A 25,121-nucleotide genomic window follows, 5' to 3' on the forward strand; every position below is an offset into this window, starting at 1 on the left:
CCCCATGACACTAATACTCAAAAGAAAAAGATCAGCTACTACGCAATTGAAGTAATCTGATACAGGAATGTTAGAATTTACACTCAATACAAGAGGTCACGAGAGTGAAGCCATATTGTATGTAAATAAAGAGTAAAAGAGAGATTGTCTTCAAAGAAAAGCCTAGCTTCCAGCCAGCCGTCTGCCCGCAGTAGATATGCAGTGCAGCGAGCTAGGTAGCCCGAGCGTAGGGCAATGGCTGGGTAGGCACCAGAGCCTCTATGGCAGCTCAGCTAATCTGGGCTGTCATGACTAGTCTAAGCTATAATACAGGGTATTGTCACGGCGCTGGCGGACCACTACATCACTAGGCTATGTTTCAAAAGGATACAAGTAACCGAAGCTGGCAATTCGGTCGCTCAAGTGGTCTTATATAGTTGTGATAGCAGTCGAGAGGCACAACTGCAAGGCTGCCATCACAGGTATAGCCAACAATATGAGGAATCTAAGGATTCCGATATCATAATCTTTTTCAATAGAAATTTTTTTAACTTCTTTAAATTAGCGCTTATATAAATTTCATTTATATAATATTTTCTACTTACAACCTCCCTAATAACAATATAATAATTAACCAGCAGCTACTTTTAATTTGCAGTTATGTAAGAGTAAAACTCTTATATTATTATACTAATAATTATCACAGCACGTAGGTCTCAAGAGCAGTACGTACGAATAACCTAACGAATGTAATAAATAATTAACTATGGAGAGTAAAAGAGAAGAAAGGGAAGTGAGAGTCTGGCTGGCACGACTGAATACAAGAATGAAATAGAAAGTGGGTCTGATAGGTAAATGCAACAAATGAGGCATATAAGTAATGTCGCCAATTAGAAGGCATGGCGCTAAGCTATAATAGGTTAAATGTTTAATCTTATCAAAAACCCCTACTTTCAATATAGTTTTAATATTTTTAAAAAGTTATAACGCTGCTTTATAAAGTCCAATTAATATTAGAAGTTAATAAGGCTATCATTAATTATATTATTCTACGTTAGTAATATAGGAATCTGGGGATTACACTCAATACAGAAGGTCACAAGAATGAGGCTATATTGTGTGTAAATAAAGGGTAAAAGAGAGATTGTCTCAAAAGAAAGGCTTGGCTTGTAGCCAGCCGTTTGTACATAGTTGTCACACGGACATTTGCTGGTGACATTTATCAGTCAAACTGCCGACCGGAATTACTGACAGAATGTCACACGGGCATTCACTGGCGACTTTCATCAATTAAACTACCGACCGGAATTACCGACGGGCAACTGGAAGAAGGCTGGCATTTAGAAGATCTACTTGTAGGCAGATGAACTAGATAGACTCGCGCCGATGCTTGGCACACAGAGCTTGGTACGTACCAACCTTCTTTGGTATAAGAAGGCCTTAAGGCCCGACCTTCTCATAGAGATTGAAAGGATTAACAAGGCTTTCGAGACCAAAGTAGTTTATTAGCTGAATTGAACTACTGTTCCAAGCCCAGAATACTGTCCTTGTCACAGTAGTAGATATGCAGCGTAGCGAGCTAGGCGGCCGAGCGTAGGCCAACAGCTGGGCAGGCATCAAAGCCTCTATAGCAGCCTAGCTAATCTGGGCTGTCATGACCAGTTTAAGCTATAATACAAGGTATGGCTAATGATACCAGGAATCCAGTGATTCCGGTATTAGTTAGGTAAACTTATGAAAATATTAGGAGAATAAGCGTTGCAATATTCTTATAATCAACTTTAAGGAATTTGAGTAAATTTATATATTAAAGAGAATTAAGTAGCTTACTCTATTAAACTAGTTGAGCTTTATATTATATTTATTTACTATTGATGAAAAAGTTTAATTTGTTTGCCTTATTATTTATAGTATTTACTAGATAGTAATAAACTTCTTAAAGCAGTATGTTTTTACGCTAAATAACGTTACTAAAGCTTAATTACTTGGGGATTACTTTCAGTTTCGAATTTGTAAAGAGATTTACACTCTTTAATAAAATATTTGGAATTATGAGGAAGCTTTTGAACTTAAATTTTAGTAGAGTATACTATTAGATACTGAACTTATTATAGTTCTTATTATTATAAGAGTATTTAATACACTCAATAATAGTATACTTTATAAGAGAATTTTCTCTGCTATAAACCTTTTAGAAAACCTCTATTGTAACTACTTATTAGCTCAGTGAATAAATATAGCTACTTTTGCTTTTATAAATAGTAAGAAACTTAAAAGCTTTTACTAAAGTTTTATTAGGTTTCTTTCCATATAAAAAATTTTTATTATTTGAAATCAAGGAGTAATTATCTGAGTATATAAAAGCTAACTGTGACGGCCTGGTCATCCGTCGCAACTATATAAAACCACTTAAGCGACTGAATTGCCAGCTTTGATTATTTGTATCCTTTTGCAAGGACATGTTCTGGTTAGTGTAATAGTCTGTCACCGCTGTGACACTAAGGAGGAGAATAATTAAAAGGAGCGGAAGTAGAGCAGGGAGAGCGGAGGCTAAAAACGAGGTTATTGCTACAAAAAGTAGATTAATATATATATATATATAAATAGCATAAATTCTTAAAACGTAATAAAATTGAATACTTGATAACTACTAGAAATTATTAGAAACGTAGTAAAACTGAGTGCCAGTAATAATAATAATCTTCAGTATTTTAAATACTTTTAATAGTCTCTAGAGCTTCCTGTCTGGGCATCAGACCACCAGAATTACCCAAAGATTGGTCATGTGTCTTGAAATTATAGGCAGAAAGGCTATTTTTGTATAAAATTCTTGGAAATTACTGAAATTTCTACTAACGAGAAATTCAAATGGACCAAGAATAAGAAGCTGAAGAGGGAAGGAATCCCAAAAGGGAAGGCTCGATGCCAGAGCTGGGTTTTATACCCAGACCACAGGCGACAACCAGTGACAGCCAAACCCGTGAATGGGATGACCCGATTGAACAGCACCCATGTGAATGGGAGCCTTGATGGCAGGCATGTGACAGCCCAGATGTTGCCAGCCGTCACAAGTGCGATGTCCCCAACTCCTCATCACCCAGTCCGGAAACCAAGCACACGGTGTCTTCTTGAAGAATCAGCATTCAATATGTCCGCGTTGCAATCTACTCAATAACGGAAACCAGATCCTTCTGCTACGAGCGGGAGCAGAGCATACCCGTGCCACGCCGCCCACTTCTCCTAAGTGGGTGCTCACCACTCATACGGCCACACCAGTACAACGGCCAAGTCAGGGTTAGAGGCGCTGTTTTGCAGGCCAAAACTCGACGTTTTCCAACAAGGTAATAAAAAGCGACCAAAAAAATTCCGTTAGATGCGCCGCAGTATACTGATTTTGCTCATTACTTTCTTTTTGTCTCAACTGGTTGATCCTGTGAGGTTTCACTATTCTGGTGTTTTGCCGGCATCGGACCTTTAACCCTGGTAGCCCTTTCACTGGTGTGGCCGTTGCAGTGGTAAGCACCCACTTAGGAGAAGTGGGCAGCGTGGCACGGGTAGGAGTCCGGTTTGTCGCAAACTTATTCCTTGGCGAGAAGGGACCACTGTTCAGGTTAGGGTTATACACGCCCCAGACTGAGAAGCTCCTTAACCCACAACCTGGTCAAAGCTCCTCAACCCGCCGATCAGATGCGGAGAATTGGAGACTTGCCAACCCCCCCGAGCCACCGACCCCGGCCTCTTCGTCCCGGTTCCTGAACAAGTGCCCTCCGTAACATTTTGAGAAATGCGCCCGGGGTACCATTGAGCCGACTGGCTCCATTACCTCTCTTATCAGTTTATCGTCTTATTCTAGCCGGCCCGCGTTGCACGAGATCATAGGAGACCATTGAACCATGCGCGCAACACAGTCCCTCCCGTTCAAGAGCTTCTGGAACCGGAGTCTTGACGAGCTCTCGCGGTTGACCAACATCGGTACGAGAAACTCCGATACCCATCCCCCAATTCAAGCTCGTCTTATGCGCCACAGTTGAACACCGAACCACCGTTGTTTACGCAATGCTGACTGATTGGGTTGGTGTTGCGAACAGTTGTCAAATCCGAGAACATCAAAGGCGCCTCGGGGCCACGCGAGATCCACAACTTTCAGACGCCCGAGTCAGTCGTAGACTGCAAGCTCCTCTCCGACGCCGATGTGGGCGGTGCCTCGACCGCCCATCTCGACTGGGTTCCCCCGGCCAACTATATCCCCACTCCCGGTGGCGACGAGTCCCGAAAACCGTACACCCCGATCCCCGGCAGCTATGCGCGCTTCCACGGCACCATCTCCTTAGAGCTGCCGACAGACCGGCGGGAGATTTCGCGGACAGGCTACGCCGGCTTCCGGACGTTGGACCGCCCTCCCACCATCTTCGGCCGCGGCGTGTGGGACATCGACCCGTATGCCTACCTCGCGATGCGCGTCAAGACGGACGCGCGCAGTTACTTTGTCAACGTGCGGACCGAGTCGGTCGTGCCGCTTGACTTGCACCAGCACCGCCTGTTCGTCAAGAAGCCGGGGCAATGGCAGACGGTGTTGATCAAGTGGAACGATTTCGTGCGCACCAACCACGGCAAGGTCATCGAGCCGCAGACGGGAATGCTAAGGCAGAAGGTTCTCTCGATCGGGTTCTCAACTACGGACAGGAAGCCGGGCCCGTACGAGCTCTGCGTGGAGAGGTTATGGGCGACTAATGACTTTGAGGAGGCGGGAGTTGTGGAAGCGGATGTCGAGGAGACTCAGCTTAAGAATAAGCATGGCGAGAAGGTCAAGGTTACGTGGGGACCTTTGGAGCAGGAATGATAGGAAATAAGGGGGCCGTATGTCTACCTTTTCATCAGTAGCGAGGTGGATTTGGGCCGTTTAGCTACAAAAGGCCCGAAAGGTCTTACATGGTGCTGTATGCCTTTTGATCAACCGGGAGCGATGAGAGAGGTTATCACAACAGAACCGCAATATTTGGGGGTCTGACGAAGACAACGCGGGTAGATCGACGGATGGAGGGTATGGTTTGCCCTAGAAGCACCTGAGAGGCTGTGATATAGTCAATGGATTTGTAATTCTACATGATAGACTGTGTTATAGGATACGAATGGCATTCATGCCAGTTACATGTCTGAAATCGAACCTTTGCAATGAAGTGATCAGCATGACATGACGAAACTTGCATATCAGGCTTTGTGGAATCCTACCCTTTTGGGTTTATTCGTATGAACTATTAGATGGATGGACACGGTGAACGAGATTTGAACCGGTATTGAACCCAATCTCTTTACTGCCTACCAACATGCATCACTTCTGGAACATCTACCGCCAACAAAAGAGGAAATCAAACATACGAGTTGAGGAAGCGATACAGGGAATTTAGAAACTAGGTTCCGTAACAGCCCTTGGACGAACCTTTATTGGCATCAACAAGACCTACTGCAGGCCAGCATACTTGGTGAGAACTTCCAGAACAGCAATGCTGGTCATTGATCTGTACGAACAAGCGAGAGGGTCTAACGCCCCTGAGAAGCAAGATGAAATCACATGTAACGAGAAAGGCTATAAGGGAAACCAACTAAAACATATCATTGAACCCTCAATGTGTTGTGCTGACTGTGATATCATGCCTGCTGTTGTAACCATAAAAACAAATCTCATTGACGACCGGTATAAATCAACGCATTTCAGCAGCCTGAACACCCTTGTAATGCGTGACTCCCTTTCGACTGCCCATCCGAATAATACAAAGAACGCCCTTCACAACCGTTAAACACCATGCCTCCCAGTTTCCTCTCATATCTCTTGGTAATCGACGCTCGAAGTGGATGTTGTGCTTCTAGTTATCTCCCTTGCCTTTATCCCATTCCCTTTTCTCCCCAGCCTTGGTCCATGTAACGTCCTCAATATCCTTCTCCCCGTTAGGCCCAGTCTTCTCCCATTTTTTTATGTCCTCTTCCGAGAAACCAGCAGCCCGAAGTCTGTCGGCGCCCTGCTTGAGCCACTTTTGCCGGTCACGGAAGGATTCCACCATGTCATCCCAATCGTCAGTCTTGGAGACCTTGAGGTCAGTCTCATCCAGCTGCATGTCTTCGCTTGGATCGTAATCGCTCGCAAATCTTCCGTCCATGGCGGCCCCTCCCCTTCCTGCTCCTCTTCCACGAGTGCGAACAGGTGGAGGGTAGGCGTCAGCAGGCGGGGGTGCTGCTGGCCCAATGAGGTCCTCAAGCGGATCAGACTCTTCGTTTTCGGATACCTCCTTTTCAGCCAGCCGGCCATGTCGCCTGTGGGTTGATGACTTTTCTGGTATTATGTCGCGGTCCTTGCGGGAACGGCTCTCCTTTTCGGACCTGCTGCTTCGGGACTTATGCGACGAGCGGCTGTGCTTCCCCCCTTCTTGGTCGCTGCTGAGCGGGGAACGAGACCGATGTCGGTGTCTGCGCTCGCGGTGTCGTGGAGAGCGCGACCTGGATCTGTCTCTGTGCCGCCGTTCGTTGCGAGAGGACCTCTCTTCGTCTCTATGATGTCGGTGGTGGTGATGGTGGCGTCTTTCTCGCGATGCATCTTTTGTATCCTCGTTGTCCGAACGTCGGCTCTCGCTTCGCTTATGCTTTTCCTTGTCGCCAGTTTTACTGTCCTTGCGGTCTCTGGATGACGCTCTGACGCTCGACTGCACGTCTTCCTCAGCCCCACGTCTTTTCTTTTGCCCGGAAAGTAACGAGGAGATGGCGCCTAACTGCCGTCGTCGTATGTCCTGTAGCGAAGGGTTGGTTTTAAGTCGCTTCTTCTCTTCGGCTTCTTCTAAGCCGGACAAGCGCGCCTGCGCCTCGGCGGCTTCTCTGGCCTTGATTGCGGCATTGTGGGAGTCGGTTTCGCGAATAATACGAGTCAAGAAGTTGGTGTTTGGCTTTGCCTTGTTCGCAGGTCTTTGGTGAAGGGAAGTCAGTCATGAATGGTTCAACTCCCGGTGTCGCGGCGATTCAAACGTACTTTGTCGACGTCGATCTGAAAGCTTCAAGGCCCATGGAGGAATACTTTATCGAGGCCTCGCTCGCTTCCTTGGCAAGGAGCTCGGCGACATAATCATCTGTGATTATGGTGTCGTTGGCCATGGCAAAGAATGGTGCTTTTTAGACAATTGGAATTTCAGCAATTGCCCGCAAATTGCCAAAGGGGTAGAGAAAGAGATGATGGGCAATTAAAGGTTTTCATGAAAGAAAAGGGAAGTTTTGCTGACATCCATGCTGGATGACACTGACTGGCGAGGCGGGCTGAGTTCGACAACCGAGACGGATCCAACAGTGACGATGCAGGCAAGGGGCGCGGCAGGCATCCCAGAAGCGAGAAGGCACAAGGTTACAATAAGGTGGGGCTCGCGGCGCTTATCGATTGCAGTAGGAGTGGAAACGGGCTCTTGGCTACCAGGGAGGCTTGCCTTATCGATAAAGCTGGAAACGCTCGCCTTCCCCCGCGACCGACGCATCTCAAGGTTGAGGGGTTCGCTGCCCAGCACAAAGGCCACTGGAGCGAGACCATAATAGACTAAATTGCAGGTCAAGCCTGAAAATTTTGCTAATTGTATCTGATGGTCCGGATAAAGGTCAGATGGGTTAAGTTTGACCGTCGTTGACCGTGGTGATTCACGATGCGCCGGATGGCAAGCACGCCCGGACGCCTTCGGGGTCGTGTCGAAGGAAGGAAGGAGGTATTGACGTAGTTGCCTCTCCCTGGACCCTGGACGAGCGCCGTTTGAAAGGAAATGACTGAGCTTGCCCGGTCCGCATTTGTGATACCCGTATCGGAAGGAAACACTATTTCCCTCCGTGAACTCGAGACTGGTAATTTCTCTTTCAAATCTAGCAAAATAAGCAATGGTCTACATAGAGGTAACAGATACGGAAAAGGTTCACCGGTTCGAGGATTGGCCGTGCAGCCATTTCCATTTCTCCCCCACAGCGGCCGGATAGGTTCCGAATTTTTAGTGCATGGGGGCCGCTAGAATTCGATTTAGGTCAGCCCTAGCACCGCATGCGCCTCCACTGATCGACGGGACTTACTGACCCACTGCAGCGTCACGGCCCGACCACACCTTGATTCATCGCCCAGATTTCACACTCCATCCCTTCCCCTCCAACGCTTGTGGAATCCATCCCGCTTCCACCTACACCTCGGTCAACCCAGCAGCTGTGTACCTCAATTTTGGTTCGCGGTAACCCAAATTCGGCCTCTGCTGAGCTTCTGGGCTCACAACCTCGTGCAACACAACGATGGACGGCCACGGTCTACGACGAAGAGCGGTCGACTTGCTCATTGATGACCTGGGACGAGTTTGTTACGACCTGCGCCGCTACCTTGACGAAGGAGAAACCCCGATCAGAAAAGTCAAACCGCCTGATGTTAAAGCGGCCCGAGACCTATTCGAACAGATCATTACTCGGATCGGCCATGTGTCAACCAAGCTGGCTGATGAGCAGTTCCTGTCCTCGGGCATCCTTCCAGAGCCATTGGCCAATGGTCCTCACACTCCCATATCCAACGTCGACGTCTCAACCATAGTCCATCATCAGCAACAGTTTGTTCCCACCGAGAGTGTTGAACCAAATCAACCGCCTCAACAAGTGCAGTTAGAGCGAGAACCAGTACAACAACAAGTCCAGCCACAGCCCGAACAATCAGCACAACAACGAGAGCAGCCACAAGCTCAGCAGGAAGTCCACCTACAACCCAAGCTACTGCCCCAGCAACATGGTCAGCAACACGACGTCTGGCAGCATTACCAACAACATGCCCAACAAAGCCAGTTACAAGGTCAGCAACGAGACCAGCTACAGAGTCGGCATGAAGTCCAGCTACTACCCAAGCTACAGCCCCAGCAACGTGATCAGCAACAAATCGAACAGGCGGCCCTGTTACAAGTTCAGCAAGAAAACCAGCTACAACCACAACAACCAGTTCAACAACAGGTGCAGCTCCTCCTCCAACAGCGAGACCAGCATCAGGGTCAGCAAGAAGTCCAGCTACAACCCCAACAACCATTACAGCAATACAACCAGCTTCCAGACGATCTAGAAGACTGGTTGCAAGGCCGACAAGAACCGCAACAAGCAGTATCACAACAAGAGCAGCTAGATGGTCAACGGCGAATCCTGCCACAAAACCAGCAACAAGGTCAGCAACAAGATCAGCAACAAGATCAGCAACGAGCCCAGCTACAGAGCCAAGAGAAAGCACATCTACAGCACCAACAACGAGACCAGCAGCATGGGAAGCAAATTCAACAAGACCAACAAAACCAGTTTCAATACCAGCAACAAGAGAACCAGCACACAGAAGCTGTCCTTGAAGCTGCCCCAGAATGTGCTCCAGAAGCCGTCCAGGAAGCTGTCCCAGAAACAGTCCCGGAAACAGTCGCGGATGCTGGAGCTGGTGCAGTAGATAGAGAAGCAAGCTCACAGCCTGAACCGCCAGCACAGGACGAGATACACGTCGTTGGGCCGGGCCCTCGAGCCGCTTCACCGACCCCCACTATACACAATATCCCTACGAACTCGTCAACAAGTTGCGATACTGATCATAATGTTGAAGTACGGCCCGAAGACCCAGCTCAGCTTCCGCCTCCCAAGCTGCTTCCCCTTCCCAAGGACAGCGCGCCTCTCTTCGACTGCACCTACCAGGACGTCCATGTCCTCAACGAGGAGCTGTTTGAGCAATGCTCGCTTCATCCTGATGTGCAGGACAGAGGCTATTTCAAACTTCAGGTCAGGGATCTTCCGCCTCTTCAAGTTGGTAAAATGGCCAAACCAGATCAGACCCATGCGACCTCCTTTGTCTATAAGAAAGACAATGTAGGCCTCGTCAAGGTTGATACTGGAAAAAGGCCAAGAATGAAATGGCCCGAATTTCCTCTCACACCGACCGAGAAGCAGAATTGGTCGCTAAGAGAGCAGAAGCATCTCTGGAACTCCACGGCCGCACACCCGCCGAGTGGAGCCCAACCGTACATTATCGGCAACCCGCTATTCGATGATGTCGAGCTATCACCGGGAGATAAGCTGAGACGCAGAGGCCAGACAGTCCTGGAAGGCATAAATACGCAGTATATGTACTTCAACCTCAAAGCCAAGACAATCACGGTCATGCATCGAGAGGATGCCCACGTTCGGTCAGAGAATTTGTTACGAGACGGTGAAAACAAGTTTTGGTGCTTTGTCAAGCCGAGCTCCGCTGCGAAGCTGGAGGAACGCATGCGCCACGACTTCCCTGAAATGCGCAGCTGTTCCCAAGCCGTCCGTCACCTAAGCCGCCATATCCCCCCTGCCAAGTTGGACGAGTGGGGGGTTGAGTATACACTTGACTATTGCGTCCCTGGCCAGGCCGTGGTCACAGAGCCGGGTACATACCATCAAGTTCTCAATCTTGGCCCAAATTATGCGATAGCGATCAATGTCGAATATGAATCATCACCCGACGATCCGCCTAATTATACATACTGCGATGAAGCCTGCCCCGACCAGTGTGCAATTTCCGCCGAAGACTTTCGCATTAATCCAAATGCGACGGCCATGGACAGACTGGCACTCCCAGCCAAGACGAAGCCAATGGCAATGATGGCACAGCCTAAGAAATCGGGGGCCGTCTCTCCGGGGCGTCATTTGTTGACTAACAGCATACCAACGGACTCTGCACCGGCATCCGATCAGCAACGTGAAGAACAACACCCAGGCTCGGGACCTTTGCAGCAACAACTCGAAGACGCCGAAAATTATCACTATCGACAGCCGGAGTCAGCAGTACCACCTTCAATACCAAGCACAGTTTCGAACATATCGGAAGTCAATCTGTCTGTCATTGATTCGGGACGAGTTGAAGGTGGTCCGATGCAGGTCGTTTCCGAACCACAGCAGGTTATCACACAGTCAGAGGCACCTCCAGAAGTACAACAGGCAGTCGTGGAAGTACGGCACGTTGCTCAAAAACCAGAGGCACCCGTTGAAGTCCACCAGGCAACTCCAGAGCAAGAGAAGATTGCTCTTCTACCAGCGCAACCTCCTTCACAACCGGTTATGGTTGAACAACAAGAAGAACAAACCGCCATGGTGCGACCTGAGCCAGCGATCTTGAATTCCGTTCAGGCTCACGGTTTGGATCGTTCTGTTGCTTACCACCAACAAGAGCTTCCGATAATTCAAGCCACATTTCCCATGTTACAGCAATCAACATCTCCTCTTGTGGCAACTGGACCCGCGCCTCTGTTTAAGATACCAGATGTCCGATTCGTAGGACCGCCTGTTCTCCAACCATTCGACGGAGCTATTCGAACATTTGACCGGGAATTTGAAATGCAAACGTTCAACGCTCAGCAACCTGAATACGGAATCTTACAGACTCCGCCTGCACTGAAGCAAAGTAACTTCCCTGCCCAAACCATCGGATCTTACGTTCGCCCAAATTCCTCGGATAGTCCGTATATGTTGAATAATGCAGCGTCCTCCGCAGTTGGAATCAAGAGGCATGCAGAAATACAAATGCAGTCAGCGGTCAAGAGAACGAAGCCAGACAACGAAGAAACCTCTTTCGGGCACCTTGCCGATCTGCTCAGAACGGCCAAGAGCCCCCCTGTTGAACAGGTATGGAGTAAAGCAGCCTTTTCGAGGTTAGCTGGCCTGGTCAGAGATTGGAGGGAGTATTCTAGATTGGTATCCATTCCCGGTGGCGGGTTCGACTTATTTGATCATATTGATAACGCAGAACAGATCAGCCAGGAGCTACATATCTTCCTCCGTCGATTTTTTAAGATGAAGCTCTCGGAGGGTGTTCATAGCACAGCTCAGGTCAACGGTCTGAAGGACGTCTCTGATCGCCCGGTATCATCTCATATCGATTGGGGCGAGCTTTCCCGCAAACTCAACTGGGACGTAGCTGGTAGGAACCAGCTTAACGACTACGTCCGCGAAGGAAAGTGTTGGCGAACCATTTGTGGGGAGTATGATGGGCTCCTGTGCCTCTTGCCCTCAGATGATAGGTTCTTGGAGCTGTCGATGTTCAAGGAACAGCTTGCTCATTTCCATGCTCAGCTGAGCACCAATGCTGTCCGAAGGATGTGTGCCATGGGTCAAATCCTGGAGAAGTCCATCTGGGAGTATTTGGAACTGCCAGAGTTCGCCTGGGAATCTGTGGATACATCAGAGCTGTCTCTTGATGATATTTCCCCGCTTCTTTCGCAGTTCAAGCTCATCAAGACGAATCAATATAACCGTCTTAAGTACAAGTGGGAGTTACAGCCACAGCCACTAGGTTGGACTGACCCGTGGCCATCGGATCCCATGTCTGTACTGAGGTCAGACAAGAAAGTATGCAGCCTCTGCAACAGCAGCAAGCGGATGACAACAGAGAAGTCATCCTGCAAGTGTCTGGTAAAGAGGCTCCCACAAATCCCGCGCATAACGGAAGACGGATCCAGAGGTCCAGGTGTACGTGCGGTTGGCTCCTTTAAGGCGGGTGAGTTTCTCGGCGAACTCGTCGGCGAGTTGCGACCACCGCAAAGATCAGGCGCTCCTGACAGCTCCAATCGTTATCACTCAAACATCCCCAACGGCCATACTCCGTTGGACAATCACGACAGCAAGAGACACAATTACGAGTGGACGATGGAGGTCCGCCGCCCTGATATTAACGATCAAGTGGTGGCAGAGATATACCCGCAGCAGATGGGGAACTGGGTTCGCAAGGTTCGTCACGATGGCGTCAACCCGTCGGCGATATACAATGTGATGAAGATCACCGGGAAATGGAGGGTGATGCTAGTGGCGCTGAGAGACATACGCGACGGTGAGGAAATCACAGCAAAGTATGGGCGAGGATACCGGAAGGAACAACCCTACGAGGTTGTTGAGGGTTTGCATTGAGATCTTTGCTTTGGTCCGCTGGCCCTCTTCCCTGTCATCACTGCCTTCATCTTTACTATTCGGGCGGCGTCTATTAGCCATTTGTTTTGTTCGCGAGTACTGTTCATGATGAACCACATTCTGAGGGAAAGATTCGGCGATATAGACGTTTCTAACGAGGCGAAGCATAGGTAAATGGGGACCTCATCCCAGATGATGGAGTTTTTGTTTTATTTTTGTTACGGACAGGAGGTTTGTTCCTCATTATGCATTGTTGTCGAGTATCATTTTCGGACGCGCGACTGTCACGAAGGCGGTCCGCTTCTGCGCATTGCTATTAAGCGAACAGGGCTTCGGCAAAAGCATGGGATAACATGGTACACATAACAGTACCTTGTAGGATGAGCATACACAAGGTCATTCATCACAGAGCATGGGTTGTTTTCTCCATCGGTTCTCTATATCATCAAGCCAACCTCTTAAGAGCAGGGCAACATCTGCATCAACAAGGTTAGGAAACGTTTCAAGATTCATTATAGCGTGGTTATTCTAATTATACAATCATTAATCGTTCGTAAACAAATCTCTCGTCTTTCGCAGCTTGTGAAATCAAAAGGTAAGGCCTTGAACAGTCTCTTGGCTGTCTCGAAATAACAAACTTGGGGTATGCAAATCTAAACTCCGTCCTGTGTGCATCTATTCATAGCCTCATAACCTCATAGCTTCAGCGTGCTCATCAACCGCTCCTCCAGGTATGCATCCCTTTTCCGCTGTTCCCATCTGAAAGTCTAACATCCATCTACTGGGAGTCAAATTGCTGATCATCATCGTGTCCACTCTATCTCCTTAGTCCACTGAGGCCATACACCGAGAGGCGGGTGAAAATATTATAGCAATTTATATTGCCCATATTCCCATCGGCTGATGTCTTACCAGCTCGCGAAAACCCATCTATGTGTGCCGCCGGGAAGTCCATCCTTTGGGCAACCCGCACAGGGTTTCGTGATTTATATCTTCCAGCTTCCATTGACAACAAGGACCGCCGGAGCCTTCTTGCGAGTAGTAATGGCCGGGGTAGTCGCGGTGTTGGTGGTGGTAGGAGTTCCCCATGCCGAAGCTCCTATGGGCGACGTAGTTCCAGCTTTTGCTACAGCAAGAGCAGGAGCAGGAGCAGATACGGTCCTAGTACCAGCCCCAGCACTTATTTTCTTTCCACTTCCCAGTTTCTTCGCTGCTGCCCCTATTCCCACTGTCTGTGATTGTTGTTGTGATGGACCCAAGTCACCTGCAGGCACCTCATCCACCACCGGTCTAGCATTCAACCGTTCTGACTGCCTCAGCACTTTGATAGCCCTTCTGGCAAGCTCATGCGAGATGAACGTTGCCAGAGCGGTGCCGGGGAAACACTCGAGTGTCTCGAGAGGGTCGCTGGGTTGGTTGCTGCAGGAAAGAAGAAGAGGGGCGAGCTCGGCTTTGATGCTGGAACCCATTTCTTCTTGGGTGCTCGGGGACAGAGGTCCTGCAGAAGGGAGAGGAGACGGGTTGGCTTTACCAGTGGGATCTAAAGGGTCTTCTCTCCATGTAATTGCAAGTTTCCGGAATCTTGATCCAGAAAGAGACATGGAGGGCTCGGAAGTTGAGCGGGTGGCTTTGGGTGTGTTGGGGGGTGTGGGCGGAAAATGTACGTCTGGTGCTGTTGCTTGAGGTGGTCCTTGTCCTTGGACTTGTGATCGTACGTGTTGTGCTTGTCCTGGTTCTCCTGGATAGGACTGCTCCGAGGGCGGGTTTGATGCTGTCGGGGTGATATACTCCTCTGCTACTTGCACCGCCGACCCAGAAGTGGTAGGATCAGCAGCCAACGCCTCCGGGTTGATAAAGAGACTTCGATCTCTGAAAAAGGGAGCTCTGACTAGGACGAGGCCGGCTCCAGTCTCGTCGTAACCGGGGTTGTGGGCGAGGATCTCTCGTCCTCGGAAGAGTGATTCGCCCAGGACTCCTTGATTGGGATCATGAAGTTAGCAAGAGCATTGCGAAGAGTTACGTGCTTCCGAAAACGTACTTCTCACATGATTAAACGCCTTGAATCCTATAACACGGACCCAGCCTGAATCCTGGCGTTTCCCAAAGATGCTAACGTAAATGTCGAGTTTCCATGGAATTTGGCTCTTGATGAAGTCTTTGACATCTTGCCAGCTTGTTCGCTCCGGTAGCTTGGAGAGCTAAAAGTTAGAGGTATTTCGAGTGAATGAATTAGGAGTTATACATACTCCGCTAATGATGATGTAGTAGGGGCCAGTATGAAAGTCACCAGGGCCGATCAGCACGCTCGGCGGATCATGGGAGATCGCCATGTTTGTTGATCCCTGGGGTTACACGATAGGGAAGATCAGTTATTCTAAACTGGCGAGTTAGGGCTGGTTGGCATGTGTGATAGCCCTTGGATGAACAAAAGGAGGTGCTTTAGTTTCTTCTTCCGGTTGTGACGGTGTTGATCTCGAAAGGATACCGAGGAGTTGTCCATGGGGCGTCCCTTTTACATATAAACTTCCGAGGGGTTACTGACGGTTGTACACAACCGATGAGAACAAGATATACTTGGAAGGGTATCCTTAAATTAATCGATAATGCCGTCAACATGGTTTAGGAAGTTGAAGCCATGGCGTGTTTTGCTTGCAAAGGGGCATGCTGACTGATGGGAGGGAACTTTGCTTTTCTGGGCCCTGTCACAATGCATACATTGCATGAGGCGCTGAAACCTGGCTTTCAAAGTTGCGATATATGGGCCATGTCTAGCATGGAAAAGGATCGGGGTGGAGGTTGAAAATGTCATCCCCTGCGGTTGGCTCTTGTTTGAAATGTGAGAAGTGATGATGAGGGTACATGTTGCCCAACCTCGATAATGGTTCTCGCTAACCAGCGAACTTTGACGATTTGATGGTACTGATCTCTGCTAACCCCGCTAAAATTTCCAAAAGCTCAAATGCATTTGTCCAGATAGCTCGGAAAACAGCTGTATTGTCGAAGTATAGCATCAAGTTGTCCTTGTACGCTGTAGTGTTGAATTTTTCTTTCTTTGTTGAGGGAGGACAGCCATGCGATCCTTCTCCTCAAAATTTTAAATTCCAATTCCCCGTCCCCATTTCCAATTCTCCATGACCACCAAAATTTGAAGAATCGATACCAACTCATTATCATCGTTACGTGAAAGGGGTGACAGGTCAACCGCCATGTCCATCTACGTTCGTTAACCCTCTCCAGGCTAGAAATGCAGCCAAGTTTCAAACCCCCGCTTTCATCCGCCCCATTTCCCGATTCTCTTATTTGCAGAAGCAAGTCATCAACCACTTCATGTAGGCTTCACCAACCACAAGCCATGCAGTCAACCTCTGGGAAAGAACAGTGACGTGCCCCTTACCCTGCGGTCCACGAGCAAACAGTGTGGACAGCAACAAGCCCCAGCTGCAGCCGCGATTCCTGCCAGATCTGTCTCACTGGCCAGGCCCTGTGCCACATGGTAACACAACACCGCTAAACCTCACGGACCGTCATGGACGGACGGCTAACCGCAGGATCATTGCTGACGTTTGACCCTTTCTCAGAAAGAAGTCGAACATCCAGCCACACGGTACGTCCACGATACAGAGCTGAGCGGATGTTCGATAGCAACCGCGGTACAGGAACAAGATGAGCGCCATCGCGACACACAGTGTAAGGAATCACAGCCTCGAGGTATCCCTGGCGCCCTACCTGCCTCATCGGATCATTAGGGTCGACCAAAAGCAACCCTGAATTCGACCAGGCCAGCAACTTTATCCGAACAGCGATCCACCGCATGCGACATAGCCGCTTGTCACCAAAGCAAAATTCCAAACTGTCATAGGGCGTGGATCCGATTCGGCAGCACCATCTTCGTGTTGTTGCGAAGGATTCAGCCCGGAAGCAAGGCCCATCACCGTGCATACACACGGCAAGTCAACAACCAGATGCAAGGCCAGTTTCTCATATTGGATCCCTGGGTTACATTACAATCAACTAACAGCTTTCAGTGGTGGTATGGGGTGGGGGGCTTCCATCCAGAGAGTAAACAATGGTCCGCCATCCGCTTTTAAAGTTGACGAAGCCCACAGGTTCGGAAAGAGATGGTAGCATCATCAACGTCAAGGCTGCCACATATTCACGATCAAGCGGTTCCTGGGAATAAGCCTCCCACAAAACACGCGGAACTCCTGCAAAACGGACATTGTACGTGTGTAGGCTTGCTTCGTTTGGAACTTGGGGACATCCACATCGATCTTGTGGCTTCTGCGTGTCTTTGGATGCCGAATCTACTAGTCACCAAAGGGTTAGCTACGAGCCCTCGCTGGTTCACTTCATCACTTCTTACCCAACGCATCGAATTGCTCAACCCCCTCCTGTAATCACTGCAGCCCAATAAGGTCTTTCTCACGACATGAGAGGCTCCTGTTAACCCTCGAATGTATCGGCCCCAAGCTAGTAGTCATCATAAGCTGCCCCTTTCGTCGACAGCAGTCATGATCGCCACATCCTGCACCACGGTAACTTGGATGTGCTCCCGCCTTTGAAGAGGGCGCCATATCTTGTCTGCTTGTTGTAAGATGACGGCGAAACAGTTGCCCTTTCTGGATCAAAAGATTTCGTCTCGAACGGGGGGGATGGAAGACGACGTCACTGTTACCTTACTATCCTCCGCTCGTTCAAACAGCTGCTTTTGTGTATTCTCCGGCAATTATCTCCATCTCCATCAGTCGAGGGCACTCTGGGTGCACTACCCTTCCCCTCCCACCCCTCGTTGATGGTGCCCAATAGTCGTTGTCAGCAAGTAGATGCAGGGGAACCAAGCCCGAAATTGATTGGTTCAGGGATCCAGTACCCGCGGGGTTACTTGGCTCTTCCGCATTCTCGGTGATATGCAGCGATTCATGTTGATAGAGCAAGAAAGAAACATATGGAAGCTTGTTGTGCTTGTGAACAGAGACACTTACGATGGCCTTTCAATTCTTCCATCGATGTGTGGCGGTGTCGCTCCGTCTGGTCGCTGTCATTTGGCTGAACATGTCGGATTCTGGAGGATTCGACTCGATGATACCTCTTACACAAGATCCAAACTAGAAGTGGGATAGCCAAAATCTAAGACAGAGATCCAAACTAGAAGTGGGATATCCAAAATCTAAGACAGAGTAACATGTGGTTGATATATCGAATGGTTCGATGTCTCTTGAGCATTTCAGGTTGGGAGCATGTGTCGGAAGTACTCTAGTTCTAGTACTTATGTGAGATTGCGTGTAAGTGATAAGGGTTAGGGGTATTGGGAATGCACCGGCGATAAGCGTCTCCAGAACCTGGACTAGCCATATGCGGGTTAATGTCAACAACCCAGGGCGATCCCCTCATCTTTCTTCGCGATCTTCAACTTCAACATCAACAACATACCGAGTCCGAATTCCCACCGCCGATATCCGCTCGAACCATACAGACCAGAAATCATTTTGGATAATGATACGACACTCATCACATTCTCGCTTCCAACCAAACCCAGAATACAGTACCCCTAGGATATTTACGCCAGCAAAACAGACAACGCGTGGCTTCACCGAGACCTCCGAGTGACTTACAGATCCTCTGGCCGAAGAAAAAGCTACGACACGGTAGAAAGGAGACAAGGATTAAGAAGAATAATCACACAACAACATGGGTTTACGCCGAACGCCGCCTCCAGAGGCTGCGCCGGTAGCAGCAACGTCACGAGCAACAACATCGCAAGGAACAACACCGAGAGCAATCACGCCGAGAGCAACAACACCGAGGACTACGACGCCGAGAACGAGGACAAAACGAGCGACAACGCCAAGATCAGGGTCTTCAGATCCGACCGTCCATCTCCAACGCGCTGCCGAAGTACTCCAAGTCCTCGACACCTTCGATGCCTCCACGCGCGACGAAATAACCATCATCAAGATCTCCGAGCCTATATCAAGCGCATTGCACTCAGCTGCATCCAAGAACAACATCAACAATAGCAACAGTGACGGGTCACAGGACCAGCAACCAAGCAGCACCGCGCCGCGCACCTCAGACGTTTCCACCCACAGCGCCTCCTCCGCGCTCGATGCGCCCACGCCCGCCAGCCTCGAGGCCGAGCTGGCGCACTACAAGGAACTCTTCGCCAAGCTTCGCTTCTCCTACGTCGAACAAGTCACCAAAGAAAAATTTATCCGCGCCATCGTCGGCGACCCTCCGCTGATCGTCACCCCCCAAGAGAATGCCGACCTCGAGGCAAGCAACGTGGCCGCCAAGGCCTCGCTCAAGGCGCTCAAGACCGAAGTCGCGCTGCTCGTTGAAGACCTCGAGTCCCGATCGCGGGAGCTCGCAGCGCGGTACGAGCGCGTAAAGCTGGACAGAGTCAAGCTAAGGGAGCTGCCGGCAAAAATGGAAGAGCTGCAGAAGAGGGTGGACGAGTTGCGGACGAAGCAGGCCATCCAACCGGGGAGTCTTCCGGAAATGAACCTGCCGCTTGCGAAGACGGCGGTGCTGGTGGAGGAGCGGAGGCAGAAGGTCAGGGACCTGGAGAGGCAGGTGGAGCAGCTGTCCAGCCTGGCGCCGAGGAAGAGAAAGGAGATGGAACGGCTGCAGATGGAGGTTACGGCTTTGGCGGCGAAGAGGACGCAGGTGAGCGCTGCGGCAAGGGAGGCGAAGCGAAGGAGGGAGAACGCGCAGAAGGCCGGCGGGGCGGACGACGAGATGGAGGCTAAGGGGCGGTGGTATCGGGCGAGCGAGGCCGCTTTGAGGGAGATGCTGGGCTTGAAGGAGTAAGGGGATGAAGGACGCGTTATGTCATGTTTTGTTTCGGTTACGTCTATGGGTTCGCGGCTTCGGTTACAAGGGGTGGTTGATATCACGAGGTTTGGATCCGGGATACTGGCATCATGAGTATGGACATTGCAGGCGTTGTTTGGGTTACTACCATTTACCATGAGCAGAAGGTTGTATAATGATGATGCAGTCGCATGAACTTTGCGATTCCAGTTGGAATTCAAGCGAGGACGAGACCGTGGACTGTTGGCCCCTGTGGACTAGACATGATGCCCACGGCCAACCCTCTGGGCCAACACATCTGATATATCTTCACCCCAAATCAGGGAATGATGCGGACCGGAAACGGGTTGTTGCCGCTGTGTGCCTTGCTGGACTTGACTTCGGTGCACGATCTACACCGCATTACAACTCAATGGGGCATTCGAAGTTGCACAAGATCTCATCGCCGTGGAGATGTCCTGAGTCCCTCCATATGTAGGATACCTGGGCGGTTACACGCCCATCTTAACACGCCCATTCCCGTCGGTCTCGGCGATCTTGTGTTACCTTTTACCGATTCCGCTGAAGTGGCTAGTTCGGGGACGAGAATGCCCCCCATGATCACGCCATGAAATCCCTTGCTGTTCATAACGTGGTGTAAACAACCTTTCCGGAGCGGGGGAATGGGGAGCGTTACATTCATCGTAACCTTGGCTTTCTCCGCACCGCTACGACCGGGGTAATTCAACCAAGTCGGGGGAGTCGGGGTAGCCTGAAGGGAACGAACGAAAGGGACCGACCGCCGGCGGATGTGGTGATCTGCCCATCCTCACATCCAAAGAAGTCATCGAGACCAAACAAGCAAGAGCACATGACTCTTCTTCAAGTCTTACGGATTTGAGGGTAGGTGAAGATCTGAGACGGGAGGGAAGAGTCTCAGACGACAGTGGGCTCATTGGGTTGAACTTGATATGATGTGAACGCCGATCCATCAACGGCGCCAACGACAACCACCATCTGGTATGCACACTGACTGCAGCAGATTCATCCAACAAACAAAACGCGGGGAACCTCCGAACGCTCTTCCCCCGAACGGCCCCCGCTCCCCATTCCCACATTCCTCATGCTCCGAGGCCGGGGTAGCGAAGCATGCGGGGGTTCTTGTGCTCAATAAACCACGAATCAAAGGGATATTATTGTGATTCATTATGGGAGGGAAAAAAAAAAAAAAAAAAAAAAAACCAAAGAAAGACCAGCAGTTCATCACCCTCTCTTCCAAGTGCTCCAAGGAATTACCAAGAGCCAAGCTGGTAAATACATACAGTGCACGGTAAAAATCCACCTCCCCATACTCACGGCGCTAAACCAAACTCTCTCTAGCGCCATGTAGAGTCTAAAAGGCTAAACGCACCACTCCCGGCCCTGGCTCCCTGGGCACTCACCCTCATCACCTCGGCACCTCCACACACCAATTGCCTCTTTGGTCTTTGGACACTTTTTTGGGGAAGTCCAGAGTCCAGACCTTTTTCCTTTTTGCTCTTTTTACAAATTGTGATTCATCGTGCGAATTCCTCCTTGTGTTTTTTTTTTTTTTTGGGAGGTCTGACTTTGTTGTTGTCCGCGTGATGCTACGGTGGTACCGAGGGAACTTTGCCATGGCATGTAGTGTACGTGTAAGAGCGAGATCGGCACGGAGGTGATGGGGAGTGATGGGGGGGGGGGGGGGGGGGGGGGGAAGCTCTTGGGAGGGGAAGTTGACGGATTTAAGCCTCATCTCCAACTTTCAACATTGATTCCTTAACTTGAGTTCGTGAACTCAGTTATCAACCAGGCCGGGTTCCCGTAAATGGAATCAAGTTCAGCGATTTAACAAATTCACCTGAGCGCTGAGAGATGAATGATGACGAAAGACGGCGGAAGTGGTCCCGCCCGGACAACTCAACAAGCCGTGAAGCGCCCGCCCGAAAAACGCATATCTTACCTAGCGCAGGTGTCCTCATGTAATGTACGGCGTCGTGGGCGGCGTAGGTAGTACACCAACCCCCCTTGCCTTTCCGTAATCTGAAAGAAACCAGCGCCGCACGGAAAGTCGGTAGCGTAGGTAACCATGAACAAGAGAGAGCCACCGGATACCCTGAAAGTGCTGTCAATCAATCACCGGTTGGTACCGTACTACATACAACTGGCTGGTACATAATCAATGGCTTGTTGGTTCCAGCGGCTCAGCTCCATCCAGCGGTTCAGAAGACGTGTGGTTGGTTTCCATCCAGGGAATTCTTTTTTTTTGTCCATATGTCATCCTCGCTTCGAACACGGGAAGAGAGAGGTAAGTGGAAGTAAACTGAATAAATTGAAGAAGACGGGCGGTAGAAGATAAAGCGGGGGGGGGGGGGGTGGAGGACACACCTCATTCAGTGATACCAGATCTAGCAATAAGTCTCAATCCCAATCTCGGACAATCTTGGTCTTCATTCCTTTCCGGGCGCTCCGAGGAAGATGATAGACATCTTTTGTGAAACAGTCCGTCCAGCCCGCTCGGGTGGGGTTGGGGGAGGGAATACATTACATATTCCATAACGCCATAGTAACCAACATACCTAGCGGTACAGCTGAGGAAGAGGAAAAGAGATGCATCTGTCGGTCCGGTGACCCTCAGTCTATAGGCGGGTAGGCAGGTAGGTAAGTGCAAGTAGACTAAGGTTCGCAGCCCTAGCATGGAGCAAGCGTCAAGCGTGCAAGCGTACAAGCGTGCCCGCTTAAAATGGCAAGTTTGCCCGACATATAGTTACCTTAGCCCTTCTTCCTTTCCTCTTCCTCTTCCTCTTCCTTCTGTCTTTTGTTACAATCCGAAATTGTCAGACACAACAACTTAAATCCCAAAACCCACACGCTGTCCACCTCCACTCAGCTCCCACTGGACGGTGACAGTGTCCGACACACACGAGACTATCACAGAAACGGGAACCGGAAAGCGCACCCATCACAGGCGAGCTGCAACCTGCCACCCGAGCGCCCACCCTGCCACGCGGTTGCACATCACTGTGCTGTTCCTTGTTTTCGTAACCGTCTGTGATCAAGGTCTGGTGGCGCCTATCAGATCTCAACTTGAGGATATAAGAGAGCCATCTTTGCGCATCGTTTGAACGGAAACATTTGTTGTTGTCAAGTCTGAACAACGAAAATTCCTAACGCAAGTCATCGACGAACTAGTCCCCGATACGGACACGATAAAAAGTCAGGTCTCAGTCCAAGCTGCGCCGAGCTGAACAAGCCCCCAGAACTCTGCGTTAAGCCGCCTTCGATACCAGCACTGCGGTCGCCAATCAGGAAGGGTGTTACAAGGGCGCAGATACGGGACTTACAAGAACTTCGTTCATCCCACCTCTTGCTGTAAAAGGTTGACGGTTCCTTTGAGCACTTCATCAACAACCGCAACCAAAACCACCACCAGTTTAAGCAAAATCGCCTTCAATGGCAGCCCGGCAATCGTTGTGGACTCCTCCCAAGGAAGCTGAACCGGGTCTCTGGAACCCTGGAGCTCCGAAGCTCTGGTCTCCCAGAGAAAGAAGCCAATCCACCAGCACAGTTTCCTCCGTCTTCTCAGCCTCTAACGCCGATGGAAGGATACGCTACCCCGGCCGGCGCTTTGCGCAAATTGTCAAGCTGAAGCCCGAGTACATCGGCAAGTACAAAGAGAGCCACGCTGCTGTGTGGCCCGAGGTTGCAAAGCAGATCAAGGAGTGCAACATTCAAGATTGTATGTCATCTTCACTCTTTCGTGCCGAATTTTGAATCGGCAAATGTCGTTCGTGCTTTGGTCATCAATGCTAACTAGCCCGGTGTGTACAGACAGTATCTTCCACGACCCCGGCACAGGCATCCTCTTTGCCAGCTTCAAGTATGTCGGCTACGATTATGAAGGCGATATGGAGAAGATGCGCGAGAACCCCAAGGTTCGGGAGTGGTGGAAGATGACTGATGGATTCCAGGAGTCCATGGTTCCGGGGGCAAAGAACAGCGAATCGGGAGAGCCGTCGTGGTGGAAGCCCGTCGAGGAAGTCTTTTACCAGGCATGATGGCCTTTGGTTTGGCAGTTACTGTACTTTTCATTAGCGGTTCTCTTGGTCAATTTCTGTTTCCCATCAGCGCAAATCTAACGTTATAGACGGGAATTTTCTCTTATTCGACATATGTCTTTGAGTGTGACATGTGAAACTGATCGACGGAGATGAGCTCCTAGTTACTACCATGAGACTAATACGGCCAAGGTCTTGTCTGTACACTATGTAGTCAGTCCGATTCTACCAGTGTAGGACAGTCGTCAAGCGTTTTGAAGCCGCTCAGCTCGGACGAAGCTTAATTTGCGGGGAAGTTGTGTGCATCGACCGACGATCATTGTGTGCAGTTCGGATGTGCGCTGTGATCTGCCTCGGCAGAAACTTGTAATTGGTGATTTGCTGGGTTACTACTTCAGTTTGCCAAAGAGGCCGCTGAAGATGCTGGTAGGAGACCCGCCCCTTCCGCGATTTCCATGCCGTCTCGCCTCGTTTCGAATCCTGTAGTAGAGTCAAGTTAGCCTCCGGAGAGCAAGAGATTCACACAACGGCCAAAGAGCTGGCGTACCATTCCTCCAAGAACTTGCGATTGGCCAATTGGCGACCGTCGGTGACCTTGGTTTGCGTCTGCGCCTCCTGGGCATCAAAACTCAGCAAGGTAGGGATCGAGTTGATCATATAGGTAAGGCCCAGTCCGGCTTCCATAACATCAGGCGCATCGTACTCGACGGTACAAAAGCCAACGCCGCCCTCTTCTTCACCGACTCCGGTTTCGACGAGCTCGCGCAACAAGGGCTCCACCACTCGACATGTAGGGCAATAGGAAGTGGTCCACAGCGTCAACAGCGGTGTTCGCGAGGAGGATGAGAGCAGCTGATATGTATGGAACTGGTCGAGGTTACGAACACTGTGGACCAGAACAAGAGTTAGTGGCCTTTCCGCAAAAGAGACCGCAGGCGCATCTATGATGACTGTACGCACGACTGGTAAATTTGGTTCTTGGCCGCAACTGCGCGTGATGTCGAAAAAGACGCAGCACTCGAAGCGAATTGGTTGCAAGTCACTGCCGCTGCTGTTGGTGTCTTGCGGAGCAGGCGCCCGGCCTGTCTGCCCGAGGTAGAGAGGAAATGCATGGTAGAACGGTGACAGCTTGCGGCTCTTTGGCTGTCTGGGGTCTCAATTGGACGGCACGTCTGCGGTCGTTTGGGCCGGCAATGATGGTGTGATGCTGTTGAGCGCAAGCTAATCGAGATCAAAAAGGGAAGAGCGTAATGGATTCGATTGTGAGCTGGAGAATGTCTCGGAATTGGTGGTCACCATTCACACTGACGCTGTCATGGCATCAGCAACAAGACGGGAGCTAAGAGA

At 50.1% G+C, this 25,121-nt stretch overlaps 7 protein-coding genes across 7 annotated transcripts; 4 read left to right on the top strand and 3 right to left on the bottom strand.

Moving 5' to 3' along the window:
- Window positions 1-3,641: 3,641 nt before the first annotated feature.
- Window positions 3,642-5,143, top strand: SMAC4_05419 (uncharacterized protein). Its single transcript, XM_003347072.2, has 2 exons — window positions 3,642-3,951; window positions 4,068-5,143. Exons 1-2 carry the CDS (start codon window positions 3,873-3,875, stop codon window positions 4,817-4,819), a joined length of 831 nt encoding a protein of 276 aa, XP_003347120.1. The 5' UTR covers window positions 3,642-3,872; the 3' UTR covers window positions 4,820-5,143.
- Window positions 5,144-5,464: 321 nt separating this feature from the next.
- On the bottom strand, window positions 5,465-7,233 carry SMAC4_05418 (uncharacterized protein). Its single transcript, XM_003347071.2, has 2 exons — window positions 6,992-7,233; window positions 5,465-6,927 (listed from the first exon to the last, which is right to left on the bottom strand). Exons 1-2 carry the CDS (start codon window positions 7,111-7,113, stop codon window positions 5,841-5,843), a joined length of 1,209 nt encoding a protein of 402 aa, XP_003347119.1. The 5' UTR covers window positions 7,114-7,233; the 3' UTR covers window positions 5,465-5,840.
- Window positions 7,234-8,268: 1,035 nt separating this feature from the next.
- SMAC4_05417 (uncharacterized protein) lies at window positions 8,269-13,390 on the top strand (the record flags this gene model as incomplete). The annotated part of the gene is made up of 1 exon (XM_066090285.1): window positions 8,269-13,390. The coding sequence occupies one exon, from the start codon at window positions 8,269-8,271 to the stop codon at window positions 12,904-12,906; it is 4,638 nt and encodes a 1,545-aa protein (XP_065945532.1). The 3' UTR covers window positions 12,907-13,390.
- Window positions 13,391-13,419: 29 nt separating this feature from the next.
- SMAC4_05416 (uncharacterized protein) lies at window positions 13,420-15,599 on the bottom strand. The gene is made up of 3 exons (XM_066090284.1): window positions 15,153-15,599; window positions 14,945-15,095; window positions 13,420-14,881 (listed from the first exon to the last, which is right to left on the bottom strand). The coding sequence occupies exons 1-3, from the start codon at window positions 15,234-15,236 to the stop codon at window positions 13,893-13,895; spliced, it is 1,224 nt and encodes a 407-aa protein (XP_065945533.1). The 5' UTR covers window positions 15,237-15,599; the 3' UTR covers window positions 13,420-13,892.
- Window positions 15,600-18,594: 2,995 nt separating this feature from the next.
- On the top strand, window positions 18,595-19,966 carry SMAC4_05415 (uncharacterized protein; the record flags this gene model as incomplete). Its single annotated transcript, XM_003347068.2, has 1 exon — window positions 18,595-19,966. One exon carries the CDS (start codon window positions 18,595-18,597, stop codon window positions 19,714-19,716), a length of 1,122 nt encoding a protein of 373 aa, XP_003347116.1. The 3' UTR covers window positions 19,717-19,966.
- A 2,592-nt stretch (window positions 19,967-22,558) lies between these two features.
- SMAC4_05414 (uncharacterized protein) lies at window positions 22,559-23,842 on the top strand. The gene is made up of 2 exons (XM_003347067.2): window positions 22,559-23,455; window positions 23,548-23,842. The coding sequence occupies exons 1-2, from the start codon at window positions 23,170-23,172 to the stop codon at window positions 23,772-23,774; spliced, it is 513 nt and encodes a 170-aa protein (XP_003347115.1). The 5' UTR covers window positions 22,559-23,169; the 3' UTR covers window positions 23,775-23,842.
- Window positions 23,843-24,135: 293 nt separating this feature from the next.
- On the bottom strand, window positions 24,136-25,096 carry SMAC4_05413 (uncharacterized protein). The gene is made up of 3 exons (XM_003347066.2): window positions 24,735-25,096; window positions 24,322-24,660; window positions 24,136-24,254 (listed from the first exon to the last, which is right to left on the bottom strand). The coding sequence occupies exons 1-3, from the start codon at window positions 24,884-24,886 to the stop codon at window positions 24,164-24,166; spliced, it is 582 nt and encodes a 193-aa protein (XP_003347114.1). The 5' UTR covers window positions 24,887-25,096; the 3' UTR covers window positions 24,136-24,163.
- Window positions 25,097-25,121: the final 25 nt, after the last annotated feature.

Source organism: Sordaria macrospora, chromosome 1 (genome assembly GCF_033870435.1).
Source record: "Sordaria macrospora chromosome 1, complete sequence".
Taxonomy (NCBI): Eukaryota; Fungi; Ascomycota; class Sordariomycetes; order Sordariales; family Sordariaceae; genus Sordaria; species Sordaria macrospora.

Bases quoted from the DNA above. Each gene is read 5' to 3' on its own strand.
- SMAC4_05419 (XM_003347072.2), top strand. From the start codon at position 3,873: ATGCGCGCAACACAGTCCCTCCCGTTCAAGAGCTTCTGGAACCGGAGT. The intron at 3,952-4,067 runs GTACGAGAAACT...TGTTGCGAACAG, and splicing joins CTCGCGGTTGACCAACATCG to TTGTCAAATCCGAGAACATC.
- SMAC4_05418 (XM_003347071.2), bottom strand. From the start codon at position 7,113: ATGGCCAACGACACCATAATCACAGATGATTATGTCGCCGAGCTCCTT. The intron at 6,928-6,991 runs GTACGTTTGAAT...CCTTCACCAAAG, and splicing joins TTCAGATCGACGTCGACAAA to ACCTGCGAACAAGGCAAAGC.
- SMAC4_05416 (XM_066090284.1), bottom strand. From the start codon at position 15,236: ATGGCGATCTCCCATGATCCGCCGAGCGTGCTGATCGGCCCTGGTGAC. The intron at 15,096-15,152 runs GTATGTATAACT...TAGCTCTCCAAG, and splicing joins ACTACATCATCATTAGCGGA to CTACCGGAGCGAACAAGCTG. The intron at 14,882-14,944 runs GTACGTTTTCGG...ATCCCAATCAAG, and splicing joins GGCGTTTAATCATGTGAGAA to GAGTCCTGGGCGAATCACTC.
- SMAC4_05414 (XM_003347067.2), top strand. From the start codon at position 23,170: ATGGCAGCCCGGCAATCGTTGTGGACTCCTCCCAAGGAAGCTGAACCG. The intron at 23,456-23,547 runs GTATGTCATCTT...CGGTGTGTACAG, and splicing joins GGAGTGCAACATTCAAGATT to ACAGTATCTTCCACGACCCC.
- SMAC4_05413 (XM_003347066.2), bottom strand. From the start codon at position 24,886: ATGCATTTCCTCTCTACCTCGGGCAGACAGGCCGGGCGCCTGCTCCGC. The intron at 24,661-24,734 runs GTGCGTACAGTC...TCTGGTCCACAG, and splicing joins AAGAACCAAATTTACCAGTC to TGTTCGTAACCTCGACCAGT. The intron at 24,255-24,321 runs GTACGCCAGCTC...ACTCTACTACAG, and splicing joins CGCAAGTTCTTGGAGGAATG to GATTCGAAACGAGGCGAGAC.